This window comes from Oreochromis niloticus, linkage group LG9 (genome assembly GCF_001858045.2).
Source record: "Oreochromis niloticus isolate F11D_XX linkage group LG9, O_niloticus_UMD_NMBU, whole genome shotgun sequence".
Taxonomy (NCBI): Eukaryota; Metazoa; Chordata; class Actinopteri; order Cichliformes; family Cichlidae; genus Oreochromis; species Oreochromis niloticus.
The window spans coordinates 3,037,343-3,060,321 of NC_031974.2; the positions used below are offsets into that span (position 1 = coordinate 3,037,343).

A 22,979-nucleotide genomic window follows, 5' to 3' on the forward strand; every position below is an offset into this window, starting at 1 on the left:
GGTCAGTGAGTAATGGTTTGTGCCATTGTCGAGCCGCCGCGGCATCAGACTGAAACCAGGTCTGGTTAGTGGGGTTTCCTGCAATGAGACAGAGTGGTGCTGGCCTCCACCCGACAGTGGCACAGCTGAGTGTACCTCCTCAGAATAAAAACATTTTTAATGATCGTCAAGTTTAAACAACAAAACGTCCCACGGGAGCGTCTCAGGTGGCAGCACCTGTCTCAGGGTCCTTTAACAACGCAGGACGCTGTGACACTGGCAGGCAACAGGCAGTCAGGGTCAAAGGTCGCTCGGCTTCATGTTGCCTGAGTGGCTGGATGAGCTGCTGTGAGGTGGCGGCGGCTTTGTTCTGGTCCAGGCGGGCACATCAGTTTTGGTTTCTGTTTGCACTCAGAGAGACACAATGTGGTCGCACCTCTGGCAGCTCACAGGAAGTGGTTTATAGGGGACCGTGTGGCGCCTGGCAGAGGTTCTGCGCGGCCGGCGTCACTGAGGAAGCTTTTCTTGTCGGTAACAGTCGCCCCTCGGCCCGCCTGCTGGGCGCTTTAACCTTACCTGCTGCTTCAAACACCACTTACACCTGCCGTTCTGATTTTAGGGTGAGCTGAGCGGCGCTACGTGGGTCGCATACACCTGTGTGCAATTATGGCGCCGCATCTGTTAACGGGCAGAGAAACTGACGGGTAGAGCAGGGCGACATGGCCAAAAATATTTATCACGATATATATTTGAAAATTTGCAATAACGATATAGCTGACAATATAACTGATGAGAGACAAAATACAACTCCACAACTTTACTAGCGCAAAAAAAACCCCCATCCATTTATTTTCACTTAAACAAGCAGCTGTTTTTTATGTGCATTGAAACTATATAAAAATTTAACAGTGCAAATGCAAATTCCTTGCTGAAAGTTTAACCAAAGGGCATTTCCAGTAGAAATGGGCTGACATATCCTGAGCATAACCATGTATAATATCCACTGAAGTTAAAAAGAGGTGCTTTGCAACATTAAACTGCAGTGTGCCAAATAAAAAAGTCAAATATATATTTTTCGGACCATAAGGTGCACGGGATTATAAGACACATTAAGCAAAACAAACCAGTCAGATAAATCAAACTTTATTCAACTCAGTCTTCTTGCTTCCTCCACTTCTGTACCATTGATTCATTAATGCTGTATTCTATCACAGCTGCTCTATTCCCATGTTGTTGCAGTATATTAATGACTAACCTCATATTGTGGATGGATTATCTTAGTTGTTCTCCTGACTGAAGTTTGGTTCGTTTACAGCATCCTGCCATGCGATTGCATTTGTCTCTATCAGGAACCTTCACGTTAACTTTTATCGAGTAGAAAAGGGTTAGCGTTCATCCTGCAGCTTCACTGTTTATGTTATGCTAACATAGCTGTGTCGCTAGCGATCACGTAGCACATCATTATATACCAGCTAGCCCAACTTCAGTAACCCTACAAACGTCACTGCTGTTTAGTTTTCAGTCTTCATTTATGTTGGAAGTGATAGCAGAGCTGTACGTTTGAATTTTTTCAGAAATCTCTCAGTCAGAACATGCTATATCATGTTTAGGTAACTAGCGAAGCTAGCGAGCTAACCTCCGCTAACTTCTTGCTAACTTCTAACTCCGTTAAATGTAATAAATTCAGTTTTCATTGATGTCTGGATGTTAAACTTAATTGTTACACCTGGTAAAGCAGCAACGCTGATCATTTTATTAAAGATGAAAGAATTTAGACATTTTTTTAACTCTCAGTGATGCTGCAGTGTTCGTTTGACTTTGGGACCTGAAGGGACGGAGTTTAGGACCCAGATTACTCCCAGATTTACGAGCACCTTAGTCCGACAAATATGGCAATAACCACGGCCCGCTTGCATGTTCTACAAAAAAAAAAGTGCTTTGTTGTGTATCTGACGGACAAACACCAAACCAGTTCGACATCACTGAAGTGGCACCATTTTTACAAACCAATTCTGGTTCATTCTCCGTTGCCGCCGTGCTTTTTCGGCCATGTGCGTATGAAAACAAAGGCACTGCGCATGCGCGTTTTACCCATATTCTATCGCGATATTTCATTTTCTTATCGTTGCCTAACATTGTACCGGTATTACCATGAACGGTATAATATGGCCCAGCTCTACTGACGGGACAGTGTGGCCGTGTGAATCACAAGCTCGAGGTTTGAACTGAGCGTGTCTGCGTGTGGAGGGTTTCCAGTCATGTGACCATCAGCGCTGCAGGGTTAGCTTACTGAGGCCAGAGACCGGTCGCTATGGAAAACTCTGTCTTCCTGATTGGTTGTTGAGAACTTCCTTACGACAGGTTGTGGGAGGGTCTGTAGCTTGCTGTATTGGTTGCTGGTATTGGTTAGCTCTTCCCATCGTTGTTCACGTCCTGCTCGCTCTGTAGGAGGTTCTGCAAACAGTCTGACCTTTGACCTCTGAGGTGTGTTAATGCAGCACACTTGAGTGTCACTCACTGTTGCTATGCAGTCCAGGGCTCGCAAAACTGCTAGCCCGACGTCCCGGGGCTAGCGAATTTTCCAGTCGGGCTACCAAAATCTATCTCAGCCCTGCCCGTCGGGCTATCATAAAAAAATATATGTCAATGCTTTTGCATTCTTTCAGAAATGTAGCTGGGTAATTATGTCATTGGCATCGGGGAGCCACTGTCAATATGTGACATCGCGTTTGAAATCGCGTTTGAATTTGCGTTTGTTTTTTGCTTTCACTTTGCGATCGCGCGAACTGTGTATAGAGAGCGGCAGCACTGATTGGTGAGTGACGATTAATTGCACATCAATTCCTCTGACATCGTCTTATCACTCATTAGCTTACTATTCAAACCTGACAAGTGAAATCTCCCACAGCAAGCTTAAACATGTGAGAGGTTGATTGCGCAGAGAATCGCTGACCGTTATGTGAGTACGTGTGTAAAAGCAGCAGGATATATATTTTAGTTCTGCTGAGCCAAATAAGACCAGTCAGGGTGAAGAAGTGACAGCCAAAGAAAAGCCGACCACAAAACGGAAAAGTTATGACAAATCAGACTATGAGGGAAAAAGAAAGTGCAGCTCTATGGTTTCATGGACAAAAGAATTTCTGTGGCTGGAATATGACAAGCTAAATAACCAGGGGTGCACATAAGTGGTCCGCAGGTGCGCATTCGCTGTCAAAATAAAAAACGTGCACCAGATAAGAAGTTGCAACGCGCGCCTCCAGATTTTCTGGAGGAGGACAGACATTTGTTTAGAACTCTTAAAGCTGTCGAAGAAGCTCCTTTAAGCAATTACTCTGGTGTTCCTCCACCTCCAAAGAAATGTCAGAAGGAGTCCGAATCGCAAAAGAAGCGCGTATTCTCGGAAAAGTGGTTGCAGGAGGTGAGCTGGCTTCAAAGAAGTGATGAACGCACAGAGATGTGGTGCAGAATATGCCGTGAAAATCCCACTCTAGCGGAAAAAAACAGTGCCTTTTATATGTACGCAAACGCGTGTTGCAACTTCTTATCTGGTGCGTGTCTTTTATTTTGACAGCAAATGCGCACCTGCGGACCACTTATGTGCACCCCTGTAAATAACATAATGTTCTGCCGGGTGTGTTGTTGGTTTTCCCTCGATTTCTGAGTCGACAAGCGCCTTTGTTACTGGGACCAGTAATTTTCAGAAAGACCCCCATTAGAACCCATGAAAAATGCAAGAAATACATTACTGCTCAGTCTGCAATGTCTTTCCCAGAACAAACACCAACTGCAAAGAACATACTAAAAATAAACCTGAAAAATCTGTTTAGAACAGCGTACTGTGTTGCAAAGAGCGAACTGCCATTGGCAAAATTTAGCAGTCTTTGCAAACTTCAAAAAGCAAATGGCCTCGATCTTGGTTCCACTTATCTCTTACCTGTGACTTCAGTGGAAATTTCAAATTCAGGATCTGACACAGACTGATTCATGTTCTACACAGTTCTTACAAGTTCATAGAAATTTCTGTTCAATTAGAACCAATTATTTGAGTTGATGATTGTAATTTTTATACAATGTTGTAATTTGTGTTTCAACAATTTTTTGATTAATGTTTTGTTTCCGTTACAATATTATACTTTAATGTATAATATTGTAACGGAAACAAAACAGGAAACAAAACATCAATCAAGAAATTGCTCTCTTTTTTATTCGGGCTACTTAAATTTATTTTGGGCTACCACAAACTGAAGAGTCCCTGCCTGAAGGGCTACCAGGGATTTTGAAATTTTGCGAGCCCTGCAGTCACCTGATCGTAAAGTTTGGTTGTGCAGCGTTTAGGAGCCGCTGAATCGTCGTAGTGGCGTCTGTGCTTCACCTGAGCTCACAGGCCGCTCAGCAGCTACGCTCACCTGGCACAGCGCGCCCTCTCTGTGTGACCTCACACACCGAGCTGCTGCTCTTCCTGGGGGAGTCCCTGCAGGTGTCCAACATCTGTCTGTGTGTGAACTGTGTGCGTGTGCGTTGTCATGCCTGAAAGTTTTGAGTCCTTTACGTCAGGTTTGTAAACTTTGTGAGGTGTGACTCGTTCTCGTGTGAAATAGCAGGTTAACTGTGGAGCGGAGCGTTTACGTGAGGAAACTTCTTTTATGCATCAGATGCGCTCATGTGTGAACACTGTACACACACAGGTGACACACCTGATGGCTGTGTGGCTGTCCTGAGTTATTCAGCTGTGTTTATAGCGTCTGTGTTCTGCAGTTCACCGCCCAAACACCAGGGGGCGGTGCAGTTTCTCTTCTCTTGTTTATTTTTTCTTTTCCAGCCGATCACTAAAGTAACAGTAGAAGAAGAAGGAGGTGGCGGGGTGCAGTCGGGTTAGGGTATAGGTTTCAGAGGGTTTGTGGGTGTGGCTTATGTGTAGTGTGGGTTTAAAGGGGGAGCATAAATCCCAGCTCCACCCTGCTCCTCACCTCTCACCCCCTCTCTTTTTTTACCCAGAATGCCATCTGAGGCTCAGCCTCAGGAGCCTCGGGACAGAGGGCCACCCCCTCCCGTCACTCGGGCCGGCCGCAGCGCTCAGCTGGCCAAAGCCGCCGTTTCTAGCCCCGCCCCTGAGAGGCGGCCCCGTGGGCGACCGCGGAAAGATGGGAGCAGCGGGCGCCCTGGACCTCCTGCCCCGCCTCCTCCACCACCTCCTCCTCCCCCTCCGCCCCCCAAATCAAGAAAGAAGTAAGTGTGTGGGTGTGATGTGAGTGTGTGCTCACCTGTTCATGCAGCAGCTTGATCCGTGGTCCCGCCTCCAGCTGAACAACGTGGGCTGCAGGTTAGAAGCAGCATGTTTGTTACTCCCCTGCTTCCCCTAAATGAAGCAGGGGAGGATCCTGGAGTCAGAGCAGGGTCAGCACTGATGTTCTAGAGCTTCACGTTCCTGATCCAACACGGTGCAGACCACCGCAGGCCACAGTCGACTTTAAACACCTGTAAGAAGGCCGAGCAGCTCGGCAACAGCTCTGTGTGGTTGCACGAGGCTAATGCCACCTGCAGCAGGGCGATGATGTAAAAGCATGACATTAACCGTGTTTAGAAACCACCATGCTCCATTTTCACTTCAGAGTAACTGAGTCCTTATTTTAGGACAGAGAAGCACATCAGAGGTCTGGAGTTTGGGTCAGAGGGTCAGAAATGTGTGGAAGCTAGCAACGAGATGGACTGAGGTGGACCCAGAATCCTCTGCTCCATCAGGGCGAGCCTGGACCTGATCCACACTCAGTGTAGGGAAAGTGATGCTGGAGGTCCTGAAACTTTGACTTTGAAGTAGTTGAGTTGCATGCTGGGTAACGAGGGAGAAGTCTGACAGGAGGCACGTGCTGGACTCTGCTCCTGGTTTTACCTCCTGCCACACACACAGAGTCCAGCTCTCTGTTGTGATGTCATCATGTTTACCTGATTCAGGTGTTTCCTGATGCTCATTAGCCAACTGCTTAGAAAGAATACACACACATGTCTGTATATCTGTCTTTGTGAGGACCCTCACTGCCACAGACTGATCGGGCCTCTGCGGTTCAAGCAGTTGTGGGTCTCAGCTGTGACCTGCTGGGCTACATGCGTGTCGGTCCACTTCCTGTTTCATCAGGACCTTCAGGCAGCTCTCTGAGGAGCCAACACTGTCCTTGTTTCTGTGGGCGGAGTCAAACAGCTGTTAGAAAGCAGCGTCGGGGTGTTAAATGTTGTCTTCCTGATTTCATTGACTTTTTGGGGGGGGGGGGATTCTGTGATGCTCGTTTCGCAGCAGCTGATCTCCTCCTGCTGTAACACACTAGTCAGGCATGGCACTCACATCGAAGGGATCCAGATGTGCTGCAATGGCTTCAATGGGGACACAGCTGCAGGAGGATCCAGAGGGTTAATGCTGCTCCTTCACTGTGTTAACCTCGAACTGCACTGTGTGTGTGTGTGTGTGTGTGTGTGCACGCAGGGGGCGGAGCCGAGGACGAGCTCAGGTAGAGGATGAAGAGAGCATGGACGCCACAGAGAAGAAGCCCCCCCAGAAGACAGGTGTGTAGAACTAGCTGGATGTAAAGTGTCTGTGTTTGAGGCTACGTCCACATGTACACGGCTATTTTTGAAAAGTGAGATTTTCCGTTTTACAAGAATCCTGTCCACACGTCAAGTTTTTAAAAATATCTCTGTCCACCTGTAAACGCCAAAAACGCAGTCAAATGTTGTCAAGAACATGCCAAATCCTAGCCGTGTAGAAATGTTGGCCAATCAGAAGTCTCGAAGCCTGGGAGGGAAAGAGTAAAAAGGGTTTAAGGATTTCTGAAAAGTTTTTGTTTTTCTCGAAAGGGAGATAAATTTGTGTTACTTTTCAAGTGTCTTCATCATTTCAAATGTGAGTAACCAAAAACAGTATTCTAGCTGGTGTAGACTCACAACTCAGGATTGAACAAAATGCAAACAGATAGACACGTTGTAATTTAAAAAATTTAAATTTATTCAAACCCGATGTCAGGATTTGGGCTGAGAGAGCGTCTGTGTTAGGTGGAGAAGTTCACTCTGACGTCTCTGTCTGTGTAAATGGAGGGACAGTAACTGTGTTGGTGTAAGTGTGTAAAAGCTGCAGATGGTCAGATTAACAGCAACATTTTCTCTATCCACCACTGTAGAAATTCATCTCATGTAAGCAATAATGTGACGCACTGCGTGACGTCAAAAAAGACGCAAAAACAGAGTTTTTAAAAATCTCAGTTTTCACCCGCTGGGACGTAAAACATGGTGTCATGCTGGAGATTAAGAACGTGTGATGATGCCTATGTTACCCACAATGCATCTCCTGTGTCCTGCATATGTTTGTGACTCTGTGTGTGTGTGTGTGTACACAGAAGTGAAGGAGAAGACCACACGACGGCAGCGCTCCACCTCCAGGAGAAAATCCAAAACAAGCTCTGAACCTGCCCAGGACCAGCTCAGTCCAGATCCTGATCCTGAACCGGATCCAGGACCGGGGCCCACCGACCCTGAGCCGGCTCCCAGTGCTGAGGAGGAGGAGGGGGAGGCGGAGGACAGACTCGAGTCTGAGGCTCCGCCCCTAGCCTCTAGCCCTCTTCTCCCCCCTCCAGCCCCCCACCCAATCCCATCATCCTGATCCTGTTCCTGATCCTGTGGAGGAAGACCGGCCCAGTCCGAGTCACAGTCCCACACCTACGGATGTGGACTACAGCCTGATTCCCATAGAAGCAGAGGAGGCCGGCCCCGTGGAGCAGAGTCCGGCCGTCAGCCCCCACTCCAGTCCTCCGGTGTCCCCCTGTCTGCGGTCGGAGGACGAGGACTCGCTGTCCCCGCTGTTCCAGCGGTCTCTGTCGGAGGACTCCGGGGACTCGCCCACCCCTAGCCTGGGACACACCAAAAAAAGGTGAGTGCTTGTGGACCGCTCTGCACACCCACAACGGCACTCAGCAGGCAAACCGAGGAGGCTTTTATTCTCCAGATTTAATGTGTCTCCAGTCAGACGATTCAGGCTACGTTCACACGTACCCGGGTATTTTTGAAAACGCAGATTTTTCTTTGCGTTTGCACCTTTCGTCCACACGTAAACGCCGTTTTCAGTCACTGAAAAGAGATTTTTAAAACCTCCTGCCAGGGTGGAGATTTTCGAAAACTCAGTTTTTGGCTTTTACATGTGAACGGGATTTTTTTTAAAAACTAAAGTGGAAAATCTCCGTATATGTGTGGACGTAGCCTCAGTGTTTCCAACATCTGACGTGACTTTGTGATGAACCTGACTTGTCACAAGCAAAAAAATCTCTGTCATCTGTCAGGTGACGCCTCACCTCCTGAGCGCATCGTTTTTTCTCCCCAGGCTGAAGCAGTGTGCCTTCTGTTACCACGGCGACGAGCCTCCTCTGGGCCAGGGCCGGCTGGTGGTATTCGGCCCGACGCCCGGCTACATCCCGCTCCACATCCTCAATCGCCGCACCTCCTCCGACCGAGACAACGACTGCCACGACCACTGCTACCGCGGCCGCCAAGCCCCGCCCACGTAAGTGACATCACTTCCTCTTTCCCCTCTCCTTCCAGAGACACCACAGTCACGAGCTAACCATAGATCTGTGTGTGTGTGTGTGTGTGTGTGTGCGTGTGTGTGTGTGCACGCGCAGGTGCTGCAGTCCAGAACAGTGTGGTGAGTACTCTCCGTTCACTATCTCTGACACAGTTCGACCTGATCGCTGTTATTGATGTTTGACTGTTCACTGTCTGCTGGTGTTTCAGAGTCTTCCTCAGAGTTCCTTAAGCAGCTCGGACCCATCGGCCTTCCTCATGACATCAACGTCCAGTCACTGTTTGACCCCACAGGTACCTCCGCTTCCTCTTCTGTGTGTGTGTGTGTGTGTGTGTGTGTGTGTGTGTGTGTTAACCCTTCTCTGTGTGTGTGCGTGTACAGGTCAGTGCTGTGCTCACCTGCAGTGTGCCACTTGGTCAGAGGGGGTGTGTCGAGGTGAGGGCCAATCACTGCTCTACGTGGACAAAGCCATCGACTCAGGAAGCACACAGGTGGGTTTTCACGGCATCTGGTCAGTAGCCCCTCCTCCTTGTGTACCTCAGGTAGATGAATACTGAGCACCAGCTGAAGCGCTCGGTTCCTGGGTCTGAGTCAGACTGAAATAAAAATAGGAGAAGACAAAGGTTTACCCACAGTTTCCTCCCTAACCCCCATCTATCTCTCACCTGTCCAGGTGTGTGTGTTCTGCCGGCGGCTCGGAGCCTCGCTGCGTTGTCAGGAGACAGACTGTGGGCGGTGCTACCACTTCCCCTGCGCTGCTGCTGCCGGAGCCCACCTGGACTGGAACCAGAGACGCACACTGTGTACAAGACACGCAGGTAAGTGGTCCTGACTGAGGCAGGTGTGAGGTTGTGATGTCATAACGTGATGTGATCATGTCTCCTCAGGGTCCTCGCCACCCTGTGCTCTGTGCTCTGGCGGCGGTGAGCTTGGCAGCCTGTTAATGTGCTGTTGTTGTGGTAACCGTTACCATGGCAGCTGCGTGGACCCCTCTGTAGCCCCCTCCCCTTTCTGCCGGGCCGGCTGGCAGTGTCCTCGGTGTCGAGTGTGTCAGAGCTGCAGGTAACACACACGCAGAGTTATTGACTGGGGTGAGCAGGTATTTGAAGATGGAGTAAAGAGGGCGTGTCCTCAGTGTGAACCTCCACCTGTGCTCTCTGTGTGTCAGGCTGCGAGACGATGAAGCTGCGTTATTGGTGTGTGAGCGCTGCGATAAAGCCTACCACACACACTGTCTGACACCACCTCTGGATCACACGCCGAGCACCAGCTGGAGCTGCAAGGTGAGATAAACACACACGTACACACACTGCTGTGTGTTGAACTTTGGATGACCCTCATAAACCCCTCCCACCCCCATCTTCTCCAGAACTGCAGAGTCTGCCGCCGCTGTGGTGTCAGGTCATCAGGCCAGTGGGCCAATCACCCGTTTCTGTGTGAGTCGTGTGACCCAGCATTGCCTTGCCTTCTCTGTGGCCACGCCCCCGACCTCTACACACCACAGGACTGTGTGACCTGTATCTGCTGCTATAGGTACACAAGCACCACCTGTTTGACTGAGGCTGCTTCACGATAAAATCCCTGAACTGAAGAGAACCAACATGGCTTTTATTGTGAAACAGGAATCCAGTGGTTCTCATATATGAACTTTATTGTGTGAATTCCGTGAGGCTAATGCCAGCTATATCTTTTGGTCCTCATAACTTTTATACTTTTTGAGATATTAAGCTTTTTATACCATTTTTTTGGCCCATTTTGCTGAATGGGACCACATTATCAGTGTGATCACCAGTTCAGCTTCCCGGGCTGAGCCATGTTTTAGCTCAGTAAAATGAGCTGCCGTTCTCAAAGCGCGAGGCCCGGGTTCGAATCCCGCTTATGACAAAAAAAAATTGAGTTAACAGTTCAACTTTTTTTTTTTTTTTTTTTTTTTTAACTCTTTTCAACACAAATTTCAACTTCTTCACCTCTTTTCAGCAGAATTTTTAGTTTTTCAGCAAAAATTTCAGCTCTTTCACCTCTTTTCAGCTGAAAGTTCTGCTTCTTCACCTCTTTTCTGCAGATTCCACTACACGGGATTCACACTGCATTTTCGCAGGAAATGCAACTTTTTCTAGTTTACTTTTGTGCCCTCACTGCACGCCCTCTGTGGTCCTCTCTGGGGGGCTGTCCCAAAGTTTTTAAAACCACTGGTGGCAGCTTTTATTAAAACGTGCTTTTATTTTGATAGTGATGAAGAGAAAACAACAAAACTATTTTGTTTTGCAGGTTTGTCCATGCAGACTGCATCATCCAGGCTGGGGAGGGCAAGGTGGGGTCCGAAGCTTACATCTGCTCCACATGCAGACCTCAACAGGATGAGCCAAACCCACACAGTCCCACATTGGCATCAGCTCCCGCCCTTAGCCCCTCACAGACTCCACCCAGTAGCATTCCACAGCCATCAGTTTCAACGTGCACAGAGGCTCCACCGGCCAGTCCTGTTGGTCAGCTCGTCCCTGAGGAGCCACCACAGAGAACAACAAAGTCCATCAGTGCACCATCACCACCAAGTCTTACGTCATCTCACCCTGATCCCATTGAGCTCCAACAGAATCCTACACCATCTCACACTGACTCCCAGGAGCTCCTGAATAATCCACTGTCAGTTCTTCCTCAGTCTACAGGACTCCGACAGAGTTCTACAACATCTCACCCTGAAGCCAGTGAACCCCAACAGAGTCCTCTACCATCTCATCCTGAGGGTATGGAGACACAACAGAGTCCTCCGCCAGTTCTCCCTGAGTCCACAGAGCTCCAACAGAATCCTCCATCAGTTCTCCCAGAGTCTACAGAGCTCCAAGGAAGTTCTGTAATGTCTCACCCTGAAGCCATGGAGAGATTAAAGAGTCCTCCATCCGATCTCCATGAATCCACAGAGCTCCAACAAAATTCTCCACCAGTTCTCCCTGAATCCACAGAGCTCCAAGGAAGTTCTGTAACATCTCATCCTGACGCCATGGAGAGATTAAAGAGTCCTCCATCCGATCTCCCTGAACCCGCAGAGCTCCAACAAAGTCCTCCATCGGGTCTCTTTGAGTCCACAAAGCTCCAAGAAAGTCCAGAAACTTCTCACCCTGAAGCCACGGAGCTCAGACAGATTTCTCCATCAGATCTTCCCGAGTCCACAGAGCTCCAAGAAAGTTCTGTATCATCTCAGCCTGAAGCCACGGCGCTCCAACAGAGTCCTCCACCAATTATCCAAAAGTCCACAGAACTCCAAGAAAGTCTGTTATGTCAGCCTGATTCTGCCAAGCTCCCAGAAACTCCCAAAGTTCTCCCACAAAGTGAATGGAGCATGGAGTTGGAACAAAGCCCTTCACAATGTCAAACTGATCCCACAGAGCTCCAACAAAGTCCTCCACCATCTCACCCGAATCCTTTGGCAGTCCAGCAAAGTTCCTCACCAGCTCTTACAGAGCTCCCTCCTTCTGCAGAGCTCCAACAGAGTTCTTTACCATCTAGCCCTGTTCTCAAGGACCTTCAGCAAAGTCCTGCATCATCTCCCATGGAGCTCCAACAAAGTTCCTCGCCTACTCCTGTAGAACACCAACAATTTTCTGCATCCTCTCCCAAAGAACTCCCAGACAGTCCTGCACCATCTCACCCTCTTTCCACAGAGCTGAAGCGAAGCCCTCAACCATCTCCCAAAGAGCTCCCATCTCAACTTGTTTCCATGGAGCTTCAACCAAATTCCTTACAAATGCTTGAAGAACTCCAAAATCCTGCACCATCATGCCCTGATTCCACAGAGCTCCAGCAAAACCCTCCACCATCTCCCAAAGAGCTCCCACCTCAGCCTATTTCCACGGAGCTTCAACCAAATTCCTTACAAATGCTTGAACTCCGAAGTCCTGCACCATCTGAAAATTCAGAGCTTCAACAAGGTCATCCATCATCTCCCATAGAACAAAGTTCCTCACCACCTTCAGCAGAGCTCCAGCACATTCTTGTGCTGTCTCACACTGATTCCACAGAGCTCCCACAGAATGCACCATCTCCCAAAGAACTACTGTCAAGTCCTGCACAATCTCACACTGATCCTTTGGCGCTTCTAAAAAGTCCAGCACCTTTAACTGCACATACCCCACAAAGTCCTCGACCATCTGTCATGGAGCTCCCACAGAGTCCTGTAATTTTCCATCCTGATCCCATGGAGCCCCAACAAAATGTTGTACCTTTGACTGCACCTTCTATCATACAATTCGAGCCATCTCCCTCTTGTCAAACAGCATCCCATGGTAATCAAGAAGAGCTCCATCCTGATGCAGCCCATGAAAGTTACTCAGCATCCCACTTGGATTCCACAGATGACCAGAAAAACTGGAACCCATTACACCTTCAGCAGAGTCCTGCACAGTCTCACTATAATCTGGCAGAACTTGTGGAAAGTACTGAGCAGAATTCCACAGAGGATCAGCTTATGGACACAGAATCTCAGCAGAGTCCAGTACAGGGTGGTCCCACTGCTTTTACCCTTGCACATTCTCTACACAGCCCTTCAGCTCACAGTCCTATCAAGTCAGGGCCAACTCCTCCCAGGGTGGAGCTGAGGACAGAGGAGCCTCGGCGCAGCCTTCCACCACACAGTCCTGCACAGGACAATGCTATGCAGCTCAGTGGATCATGTAGTCAGGAGAACATTGTCATCTCACAGCCTCAGCAGAGTGCTCTACAAATGGACTGTAGTCCTATGCCACATAGTCCTGTGCAAGTTGGCATATCACGTCCTTGGAACTCCTCACAGGACACTGAATCTACACTGGACCAGGAGAGCCCTGGATTGAGCAGCCCTACTCTGCAGTATGGGGCTGCACAGGACACGTCTACACTGGACCAGGACCTCTCATCGGCAGCAAGATACGCCTCAGCTCCATGTAGCCCATCGTCACCACCGCTCAGACCTAGACGGTGTAGTCTGTCCCAACCTGCCAGCCCTGCTCAGGCTCTCAGGTCTTCACAGCTTAGCTTACATACTTTAGAACTTGCTGCACATTCAACAGTCACACAGAAGTCCACCCATGCCACACAACCTGTCTCCTTGAAACATTGCCCTTTGCAAAAGAGTTCTAACCCTGATGGCCAAACACTGGAAAATAACCCTCCTCCCCTAAACCCCACCTCTGGCCTGGCCACAGTGCCCCCTGAAAGTAGCACGCTCAGTCCCGATCATTCCAGTCCCCCTCATGTCCCAGATTTCCAGACACCAGAAAGCCTTTTTCACATTAGCACTTCAGCCAAACACAGTAGCCTAGCTTGTTCACCTTGTGCTGGTGAAATGGAGGAAGCTCCTCCCCCAGCTAGCCAAATTCATCAGAATCCTCACAACACCCCATCACTCTGCATGGAAGTTGTGGAGGGAGCTAGCCCCACACATATCCAGGCCAGCCCAGCTTGTGCTAGCTCCACTCATGCTTACCAGATGCCTACAAGCCCAACCATGTGTCTTGAAGGCCATCCTAGCCCTGTGCCAGGGGAGAGTAGCCCATCAGCAGCGCTGGCTGGACTCATCTACCTTGTTTCCTGTCAGGATGAGGAGATGCAGGTAGCTACCATCCAGCCAAGTAATGGTGTTCAGTCAGAACATAGTCCCAGTCAACCAGACAGTCCTCAGCCTGACCTTGCTTACTCAGAAGCCACCGGTGGCATTATTTTGTCAGGTCACCAGCATGCTCAGGAGACAGAAAGTCCCCCTGGTCAGTCAAGTCGGCCACATATCCAGATTTCCTTCAGTACTTCACACCTGGCTGCAGTACAGCCGTCAAGCCCTCCACCAGCTTCTGGTAGTTCAAGTCCTCCACACTGTACACTGAGTGATACCGGCCCAGAGAGGAGTCCTATTAGTGCTGAAACATATCCCTGCTCTGCTAGTGTAGCTGATGTTCACACCAGTCATAGCCCAGTTAGTCCTGCTGGTCAGGCTAGTCCTGCTCATGTAGTAGTAGCTCACTCAGGCCCAGTGCAGACAAAAACTTCCTCATTAGCTAGCACAACTCACAGCAGCCCTGCACATGCTGCTTTTGCCAGTGTTAGCCCACCTCACAGTCCAGCTCCTGACACTGAAAGTAGTACTAGCCTTACTGGGGCATCACTGAGCCCCACTAGTCCTGATGTGGACACAGTTGCTCTTTCCGGTGGGGCTCAGCCTGATATTGGTGCTGATGAACCTGCAGACTGTGTCAAACAAACAAGTCCTGCTGCCTCTGTACCCGACGACTCAGCTGCTGTTAGCCCCAGCCAGAACCAAGTCAGCCAGTCCCCAGCTGGTACTGCAGTGGTCCCCAAAGAAAACCACCAATGCACTGCCTCGCCAAGCTCCCTGTATCAAAGCCCACTCATCCCCACTGATGCTACTTACACTCAGGCCAGTCCGAGTCCTGCTAGCCCTGTCCATGCTAGTCCCACTCAGGATAACACTGCGATGCCTAGCTCAACCTCTCCCAGTGAGGCACCTCTTAGTCCCACATGCCCCGCCCCCTCACAGATAGATCCAGGTTTTAAACAGATCACCACAAGTCCAGGCCCCATGAGTCCTGTGCAGGCGGAGCCTGGTCCCGGTCCCGGTCCCGAGAGTCCTGTGCAGGCGGAGCCTGGTCCATGTCCCGAGAGTCCTGTGCAGGCGGAGCCTGGTGTCAGACCTGCTTCTGCCAGCCCATTCCACTGTGAAGCCAGTCCTGCTTGTGATTCAGTTAACCCTGCTCCCTCAATAACCAGCGCAAGTCCTGGTCCTGCTAGTCCCGTGAAGCCAGAACAAGGTCCTGGACCTGAAGGGATGTCTGATGGCACCATGGGTAAGTATGAGGGTGAGCGACTCAAGGTTCCCGATTAACACACCATCTGTTCTGAGGATATCTGCTCTTTTTGTTCACCCAGACACGCTGAGCACAGAGGAGCAGCAGAAGAAGACTGACGAAGAGCAGCAGGAGGAGCAGCCTGAACACACATCACAGGAGAGCCTAGCGGAGGAGAAGCCTGTGGAGAGGAGCGAGGGAGGAGAAGAACAAAACCTGAAGGGCCTGCCCAGTTGCTCCAGCTGTCCTAAAGGTTTGCTTTGCAAACATGGAAACATAACCAATCTAAACTCTTAAATGTTTACATTTTTCCGTGACTTACCCTTTACCTGCTCCGGCTGCTCCATCGCTGTGACTGTAACCAGGAAGATCCTGAACCTCCATCAGTATCCAATGTGTCCGTGTTTGTGTCTCTGCAGGAGTCCAGGAGACTCAGTGCCCCGCCTCCCCCATTCCCACGCAGCAACCTGTGTCCTTCCCTTTGCCCTCATCACCTCCATCTGTGGGAGCCAGCTCCCTGGAGGTCTCCCCCCATTGTCACTCCCAGCCCACCGTTGTAGAGGGCCTCCCACAGGAGGAAAAGCCTCCCAGTGACTTTGGACCTATGGTGGGGCAAAAAGACCAATCACCTCTTTGTCACATGACATCAGAGTGTGATGGGGGTCAGTCACAGAGCCTATATGAACCTATTGCTTTGGTAACAGAACCCACCAAAGACGAGCACCAATCACAAGCTGAGCCTTCACAGGAGGAGGAGGAGGAGCTTTCTGAAACAGTTCAGCCGTCAGACGGTCAGCCAATCACTGAGGAGCACTCAGACATGGAGGAGGAGCCAGTGAGCCCCGTGCTAGACTTGGACCCCTCTTTAGACAGAGAGGTGATGGAGCTGATGACATCATCGCCTCCCCCATCCCTCCTGCACCTGTCCTCACCATCCTCATCGCCACTCCTGCACAGAGGGAAGGGTCGCACCCTGAGGCCTCCTCCCTGCTCCCCCCGGCTGTCTGATGACCTCTCCATCCGCCTCAGACAGTCTCCCTTCTCCACTGAGGCCTCCCCAGAGACCTCCCCTGCAAGAGTGCCCATCACGCCGCCGCCGCTCACCCCACCTTCGCCTTCTCTCAGGACTTCCCCCCCAGCTAGAGAGTGTCCACCTCTCTCTAAGGTAAGCAGCAGCCGCCTCCTCCTCCTCGCTCACCCTTGCTCCTCTTCACCACTACTTTTGTTCTGTGTGCAACCTCAGGCTCCTCCCACCACTGTGCTCCCCCTCACCCCAAAAATCGGCATGGGGAAGCCTGCCATTTCTAAGAGGAAGTTCTCTCCTGGCAGAGCCCGGGTGAAACAGGTTGGTGACCTTTGACCTGTGTGTGTGTGTGTGTTTCCTTTACATATCGATTGTTGAAAAGGAAAAGCTGGAGGTGAATAAATTCAACAAACCTTGCACCTCTTGTCCGTAACAAGCTCCTCCTGCTGAGTGACACATTATACCAAAGTTCTGTAGCCAGTTAAAAGACACAGGAGCGTTCTCAACGCTGCTGCTGGTTATTCCTGCCTCCATCAGCTTGGGCCTCCCAGGGCATGATGGGAAGCAGGTTACCATCAATGTGCTTCATACTCACCTTCATCCTCACCTTCATCCTCATCCTCACCCGTCAGCCTGGCAGGGCATGCCTGACTGACACACACACACACACAGACGTGCACACATTCACACACGTGCCATTGACCGCTGCGTGTTTGTTCTGTGTACATCGAGGTTGTTCAATTGGCACGTCAGCTACCGTCAATACCCAGTGCATGTGGTTGCCATGGTAACATTGTGTCGTCATGAGTTCTTTTTTCATTTTGTGGCCGCTGCATTTATGTTACTGCATTTTGTCCCCACCTCCCCCTCTCTCCTCCTCCTCCTCCCCCTCACTCAGGGCACGTGTTGGAGTAGTCGCAGGGCGGTCAGCCCCCTCTCGTCCTCCCAGGATTCCACAGGGGAGGGAGGGTGGGACAGCCCTAAGCCCCGCCTGCAGGACTCCCCGCTCTGGAGCATGAGAGTGGTAAAAAAGTGCACCCTAACTGTCACCGGCTGTGACTAACAGCAGCTTACTAATGCTGTCTCTGCTGTGGGTGTGGGGAAACGAGCACACAGTGTGCTGGCTGTGTGTGTGCGTGTGAGAGTGTTAGAGAATGTGTGCTTCCACCCTGCTGTGCTGCAAAGGTCGCTAATCAAACCCTCCTCCGGGTCTGATCGTTCTGTCATGTTTGCTTTCCGTGAATCCTCAGGAAGTGAATCCTCAGAAGGATGCCATGGCGGCTGCAGCTGCCTTTAAGACACGATTGTGTTGCTTTTTCCCGCCATTTTAATGATGTCACACAGATGTTGCAGCAGTTTCAAACTTGACTTCTGGTTTTGACGACTCAGCACTCGTGTGGCTGTACTGTGTGAGTGGCGGCACCTTTAGCGGCGGGTGTAAATACAAGTGACTAACACAGAGGCTATACTGGCGCAGTGAGGAGTAACACCAGCGTGAGGCTTTTAGGGACTAAATTGAGCGTGGGATGTTCAGGGACTAATGGAACAGCTCTGATTCCTTGGAAGTTTTGAAATTGAGCTTGTGTTTTTGCCTTACCAGTGTTTCCAGTGTGACAGCTTTGTGACATCATGGATTTCCTCCTAATTCTCCTCCTTCCTTCCCCCGTCTGTCTTGTCTCCTCAGGGTCGTGGTTCTGGGTTCCCGGGCAGGAGGAGGTCCAGAGGAGGCGGCATCGGAGGAAGAGGAGGGAGAGGAAGAAGCCGACTGAAGACTCAGGACAGCGTGACTGTGTCACCGGGAGTAAGAGCACACCTGCACACTGATTGGTCCATGATAAATGATCACAGATTACTGATTTTGTGTGTGTGTGTGTGTGTGTGTGTGTGTGTGTGTGTCAGGCTGGGTATGTGGAGGTGTTCACAGCAAAGGAGGACGAGGACAACTCGATGCACAACACCGTGGTGATGTTCTCCACATCGGACCACTTCACCCTCAGACAGGTGTGCTCACCTGTGTGTGACATCACGTGTGTAAGCAGTGATCATGTGACATGCAGCAGTTAACCTGTGTGTGTGTGTGTGTGTGTGTGTGTAGGACATGTGTGTGGTGTGTGGCAGTTTCGGGCAGGGCGCTGAAGGTCGGCTGTTGGCGTGCTCTCAGTGTGGACAGTGTTACCATCCTTACTGCGTCAACGTAAAGGTCAGTACTCACCTACCTGTAATCTGATTACTCTGATTACTTCCTGACCCCTGGCTCACTGTTTGAGTGTGCTTTCTGCAGATCACTCGGGTGATTCTGACCAAAGGGTGGCGCTGTTTGGAGTGCACGGTGTGCGAAGCATGTGGTGAGGCCAGCGATCCCGGGCGACTGTTGCTATGTGACGACTGCGATATCAGTTACCATACCTACTGCCTGGACCCGCCCCTCCTCACGGTGCCTAAAGGAGCCTGGAAGTGCAAATGGTGGGTCTACCTGTCGCTCACCTGTGTGCACGAGGAGGCATCGGTCAGATCACCTGATCAGCCCTCCCTCGTGACTAAACGTCTCTCCTCATGTGAGTGAGACGACATCACCATAGCAACCAAGAAACACATTGGCTGAGAGCGTTTCCTCATGTTTGATGTCACATGACAGGACACGAGGTTCCACCAACCCTCAGCCAGTTAGAGCTCAGACTCTAATCACATGATGCATAACACGAAAACTAAGAGCTGACGGGTGCTGATTGCTCTCCCCTCAGGTGTGTGTGGTGCGTGCAGTGTGGCTCCGCCTCTCCTGGGCTGCGCTGCGAGTGGCAGAGTAACTACAGCCTGTGCGGGCCGTGCTGCAGCCTGAGCCGCTGTCCCGTCTGCCAGCGAGCGTACCTGCAGGATGACCTCATCCTGCAGTGCCAGCAGTGCGACAGGTAACACCCGCTCAGGTGTGGGGTCCCGGCGGGTCATCGGTCCGGCCCGGGTTCATCATCGGCTAATGTGTGTGTGTGCGCGCAGGTGGGTCCACGCTGTGTGTCAGGGTCTGACCACTGAGGAGGACGTGGAGGTCGCTGCTGACGAAGGATTTGACTGTTCACTGTGCAGGACGCACGGACGCAGCCCCTACGGTGATCACACACACACACACACACACACGCACACACACATACACATACACACACTTGTTTGTTGTGAAGCTTGAGGCTGACGTGTGTGTCTGTTTCAGGGAGGACGGAGTCGTTGGCGCCCTTCATGGCTCAGATCGTCTCCAGGATCAGGGAACCCGGTCAGTGCCCCACCCCACTACTGTGGTAGTCAAACAGCGGCCCGTGGTCCTAATCCAAGTCTCCCAGCCTGGAGGCTTAGATTCTCCTCTAATAAGAAACGACCACTGAGGTGGATCCAGGGTCACGTCGTAGTCCTGATGGTCTCCTGTCTGTGGATATATTCAATCTGTAGACACTAGGGGCGATCCAAACAGGCTCCCTCATGGGAGCTTTCTTCATGTGTCAAACACAGCTTGGGGGCTAGAAGCGGCCCTCCTAGGGTCCAGTCCAGCCCTGTGGATGGCAGTAAAGCTCACGTATGAACCTTTCATTGATGTTAGTGTCTCAGAGCTCTGAAGGAACCTGATGTGATGATGTCAGTTTTTGGTTTGTTTCATGTCTCCAAACATCCAAAGCATTGAGTTTTCTCCCATCTAAAACAAACTGAAGCACCTTAAAATTCAGCCCATCACAAACGAGTGAAGAGGATCACACTGGGAGTCCTGGGATGGGCAAACAAATGTGCAGGAGGTCATGAAAGTTTGGTGTTTTCTGATCAAAACGGTCAGACGGCGGTCGTTCGTGCTCCTGGAGAACGTTTCCGTCTGAGCGCTTTGATCCAAGTGAAGCTGTTTGATGGTGAAGTGAAAATCGTGTCTGTTTGCAGACTCAAAGACGTACACTCAGGACGGGGTCTGCCTGACCGAGTCGGGCCTGTCTCACCTGCAGTCTCTGGTTGAACCTCTGACGTCACCGCGCAGGTGGCGCAGGTAAGGCCGCCGCCCTCTCGTGCCACACCGTCGAGTCGATGAGGGCGGGCGTGACGCTCTGCTTTCTGTCTGCAGGTGTAAACCCAAACTGAAGCTGAGAATCATCAACCAGAACAGCGTGTCCGTCCTGCAAACCCCGGCGGACGCCGACCCCGCCGAGCCGGACCACGGCAGAGGTCAGTCGCGCTCACCATTACGCTCGCTCAGGTTTGGAGTTTTTCATCTGAACGTGTGACCTGCATGGATTCATTCTGCTGGCTGAAGCGTGTTTTAGCCATGAGGAGATTTGTGTTGTGCTTGAGGTCATGCCGAGTTCACTGGACCGCTGACCTTTGACCCAGCTGAGCTGCCTTCAGGTTCATGTTTCTTCTCTGATGTTACAGCATCAGATCAAAGGAGGTCATTCAGTCTGCGCAGAGGCTCTTATTTTGAAAGTGATTCTGTCGGACTTACTGTCCTCCTTGTTAATAGACTGTGTTATTGGTCAGGTTAGGACTGGGCAATATGAACCAAAATTCATATCTCAATATTTTTTAGCTGGATGGCGATATACAATATATATCTCAATATTTTTTAATTAGTTGAATAAATAAATAAACTTTCCTTATTAAATCCAATAAACTTACTGGAGTGTATTTGTGCTTGTATTTGAGGATTGTGACACTAAATGAGGACCCCAGCTGAGACAAGACATGGATACATTTTTAAATACATAGTGAGATTGAAAAGATGTAAAAATATACATGTTCTAATCATTTGCTGGTGATTTTACCAAGATAGTTTAACTAGAACCGTTTCTAGGTTATACATTACACGACACATTTTGCAAATATTGTTAAGTCTAGGTAACTGGTATCTTTGGTCAAGAGTTTTTAGCAGCTGTCTAAAGCCCTCTTGTTCCACAGTTGAGATGGGGACCATGTCTTTAGCGATATGATAGGCCACTGCTTTAGTAATTTCCCCCCACTTCTCACTTTTTCTATCATATGGCACAGCACGAGTATTTGAGTGTTGTAAGGTGGTCTGTTTCGCAGCAGGAACCTGGGAAGTCTGGGCTACAGCACGCAGTTTCACACACTCTTCATACTGCACTTTATGGCGCTGTTGTAAACGGTGGAAAAGATTAGTAGTGCTCGAACCTTTCTACAGAATACATTATTCTGCTGCTCATCTGACACTTTGAACCCGAACCATCTCCAAATAATTGAGCCATTGGTTTTCTTTTTGCCGACAAGCTCCTCTTCGCTAGCTGCCGTGTCCATCTTGTCGCCAACTGCAGGTGTAGCGATGGGGGAGGGGGTGTTGTGTTCAGTGAAGGAGAGAGGCGGGGCAGACAAACTCAGACGAGAGAGAGGCAAAATAGCGGCTCCATAAGTGTAATTATAACGCAACATAGACTATGTCTATATAAATGATATTGTCACATCTTATGTCTCGTATAAAAGTATATCGATATTTTTTTAAAAACTCGATATGTCGCCCAATCCTAGGTCAGGTGGTTTAAAGTCACATGATGCTAAAGCTTCCTGTTAGCAGGTGTACTGACGCTCTTCAGAGTCTACGTACGTAACCAAGGTTACCTTGTTTGTTTGGATTTAGGATTGTGGGCGGAGTCGTCGTGTTCTGTGACCTCGTGAACAAACATGTTCTCCGTGGTTGTAAATGTGACATCGTTTCAGCGTTAGCGCCACCGTCGTAAACTTTATTTAAACGGGGCTGAAAACGACGCTAATGATGTTTTCACTGCAGCTCTTCTCGACTGCGAGATGAAATCTGACTCCAGCCCCGAACGAGATCATGTTCAAGACGATGACATCACCAAGGAGCCTGATGTCGCTGACAGCAACAAGAAGAAGAAACGGAAACCCTACAGGCCAGGTGAAGAGGGGGCGGGGCCTGGGATACGTCAGAGCAGGGTTCTGTGCGGACATGTCTCCATGCCAACCTGTCTGTGTGTGTGCGTTTCAGGTATCGGTGGGTTCATGGTGCGTCAGCGTGGCGCCAAGGCAGGGGCGGGGCCAAGCCGCATCAAGCTGTGCAGGAAGGATTCGACGGAGATGCTGCCAGGCCGGGATGAAGGTGAGACGCCTGTCGCCTGTGGACACACCCACCTTTTACCCACTGCTGCAGTCAGAAACAAACTCTGTGTTTTGATTGCAGACATTGCCATGGAGATGGCGCCCACAATCACTGACCAGACGTCAGAGAAGTCGAAGAAGAGGTACAGGAAGAAGAAAACGAAGCTGGAGGAGACCTTTCCCTCTTACCTGCAGGTAGCGCACACACACACACACACACACACACACACACACACACACACACACACACACACACACTGAGAATCCCTGCTCTCTCATTGACTGATTCCTCCTCTCTCCAGGAGGCATTTTTTGGTCGAGATCTTCTCGATCGGAGCCGACAGGTGGACAGGGGGGTGGGGCCGGAAGCAGCAGCCAGTAGTCAATCAAGACCAGCAACAGGTAACCTGAAAGGCCCAACTCCTGGATTTCAGGCCCCTCCCCTCTCTGGCGCCAGCAGGAAGGCAGCAGCGCTGCGTGAGTTACTGCTTTGTTTATGTTT

General features: G+C 50.3%; 1 protein-coding gene across 1 annotated transcript in view; it reads left to right on the top strand.

Moving 5' to 3' along the window:
• The first annotated feature begins 4,975 nt into the window (after nt 1-4,975).
• LOC100692488 (histone-lysine N-methyltransferase 2C) overlaps nt 4,976-22,979 on the top strand; it is a 47,016-nt gene continuing 29,012 nt past the window's right edge. Inside the window, 30 exon segments of the mRNA XM_025910582.1 lie at nt 4,976-5,205; nt 6,452-6,531; nt 7,359-7,501; nt 7,569-7,888; nt 8,336-8,515; nt 8,634-8,656; nt 8,746-8,829; nt 8,918-9,027; nt 9,210-9,354; nt 9,424-9,598; nt 9,705-9,819; nt 9,906-10,069; nt 10,805-15,366; nt 15,449-15,619; nt 15,786-16,531; nt 16,610-16,711; nt 17,289-17,414; nt 18,075-18,191; nt 18,290-18,391; nt 18,486-18,590; nt 18,672-18,853; nt 19,132-19,296; nt 19,382-19,491; nt 19,590-19,649; nt 20,297-20,399; nt 20,475-20,575; nt 22,149-22,277; nt 22,368-22,478; nt 22,560-22,672; nt 22,780-22,954. Coding sequence (XP_025766367.1) covers nt 4,976-5,205; nt 6,452-6,531; nt 7,359-7,501; nt 7,569-7,888; nt 8,336-8,515; nt 8,634-8,656; nt 8,746-8,829; nt 8,918-9,027; nt 9,210-9,354; nt 9,424-9,598; nt 9,705-9,819; nt 9,906-10,069; nt 10,805-15,366; nt 15,449-15,619; nt 15,786-16,531; nt 16,610-16,711; nt 17,289-17,414; nt 18,075-18,191; nt 18,290-18,391; nt 18,486-18,590; nt 18,672-18,853; nt 19,132-19,296; nt 19,382-19,491; nt 19,590-19,649; nt 20,297-20,399; nt 20,475-20,575; nt 22,149-22,277; nt 22,368-22,478; nt 22,560-22,672; nt 22,780-22,954 — 9,049 coding nt within the window.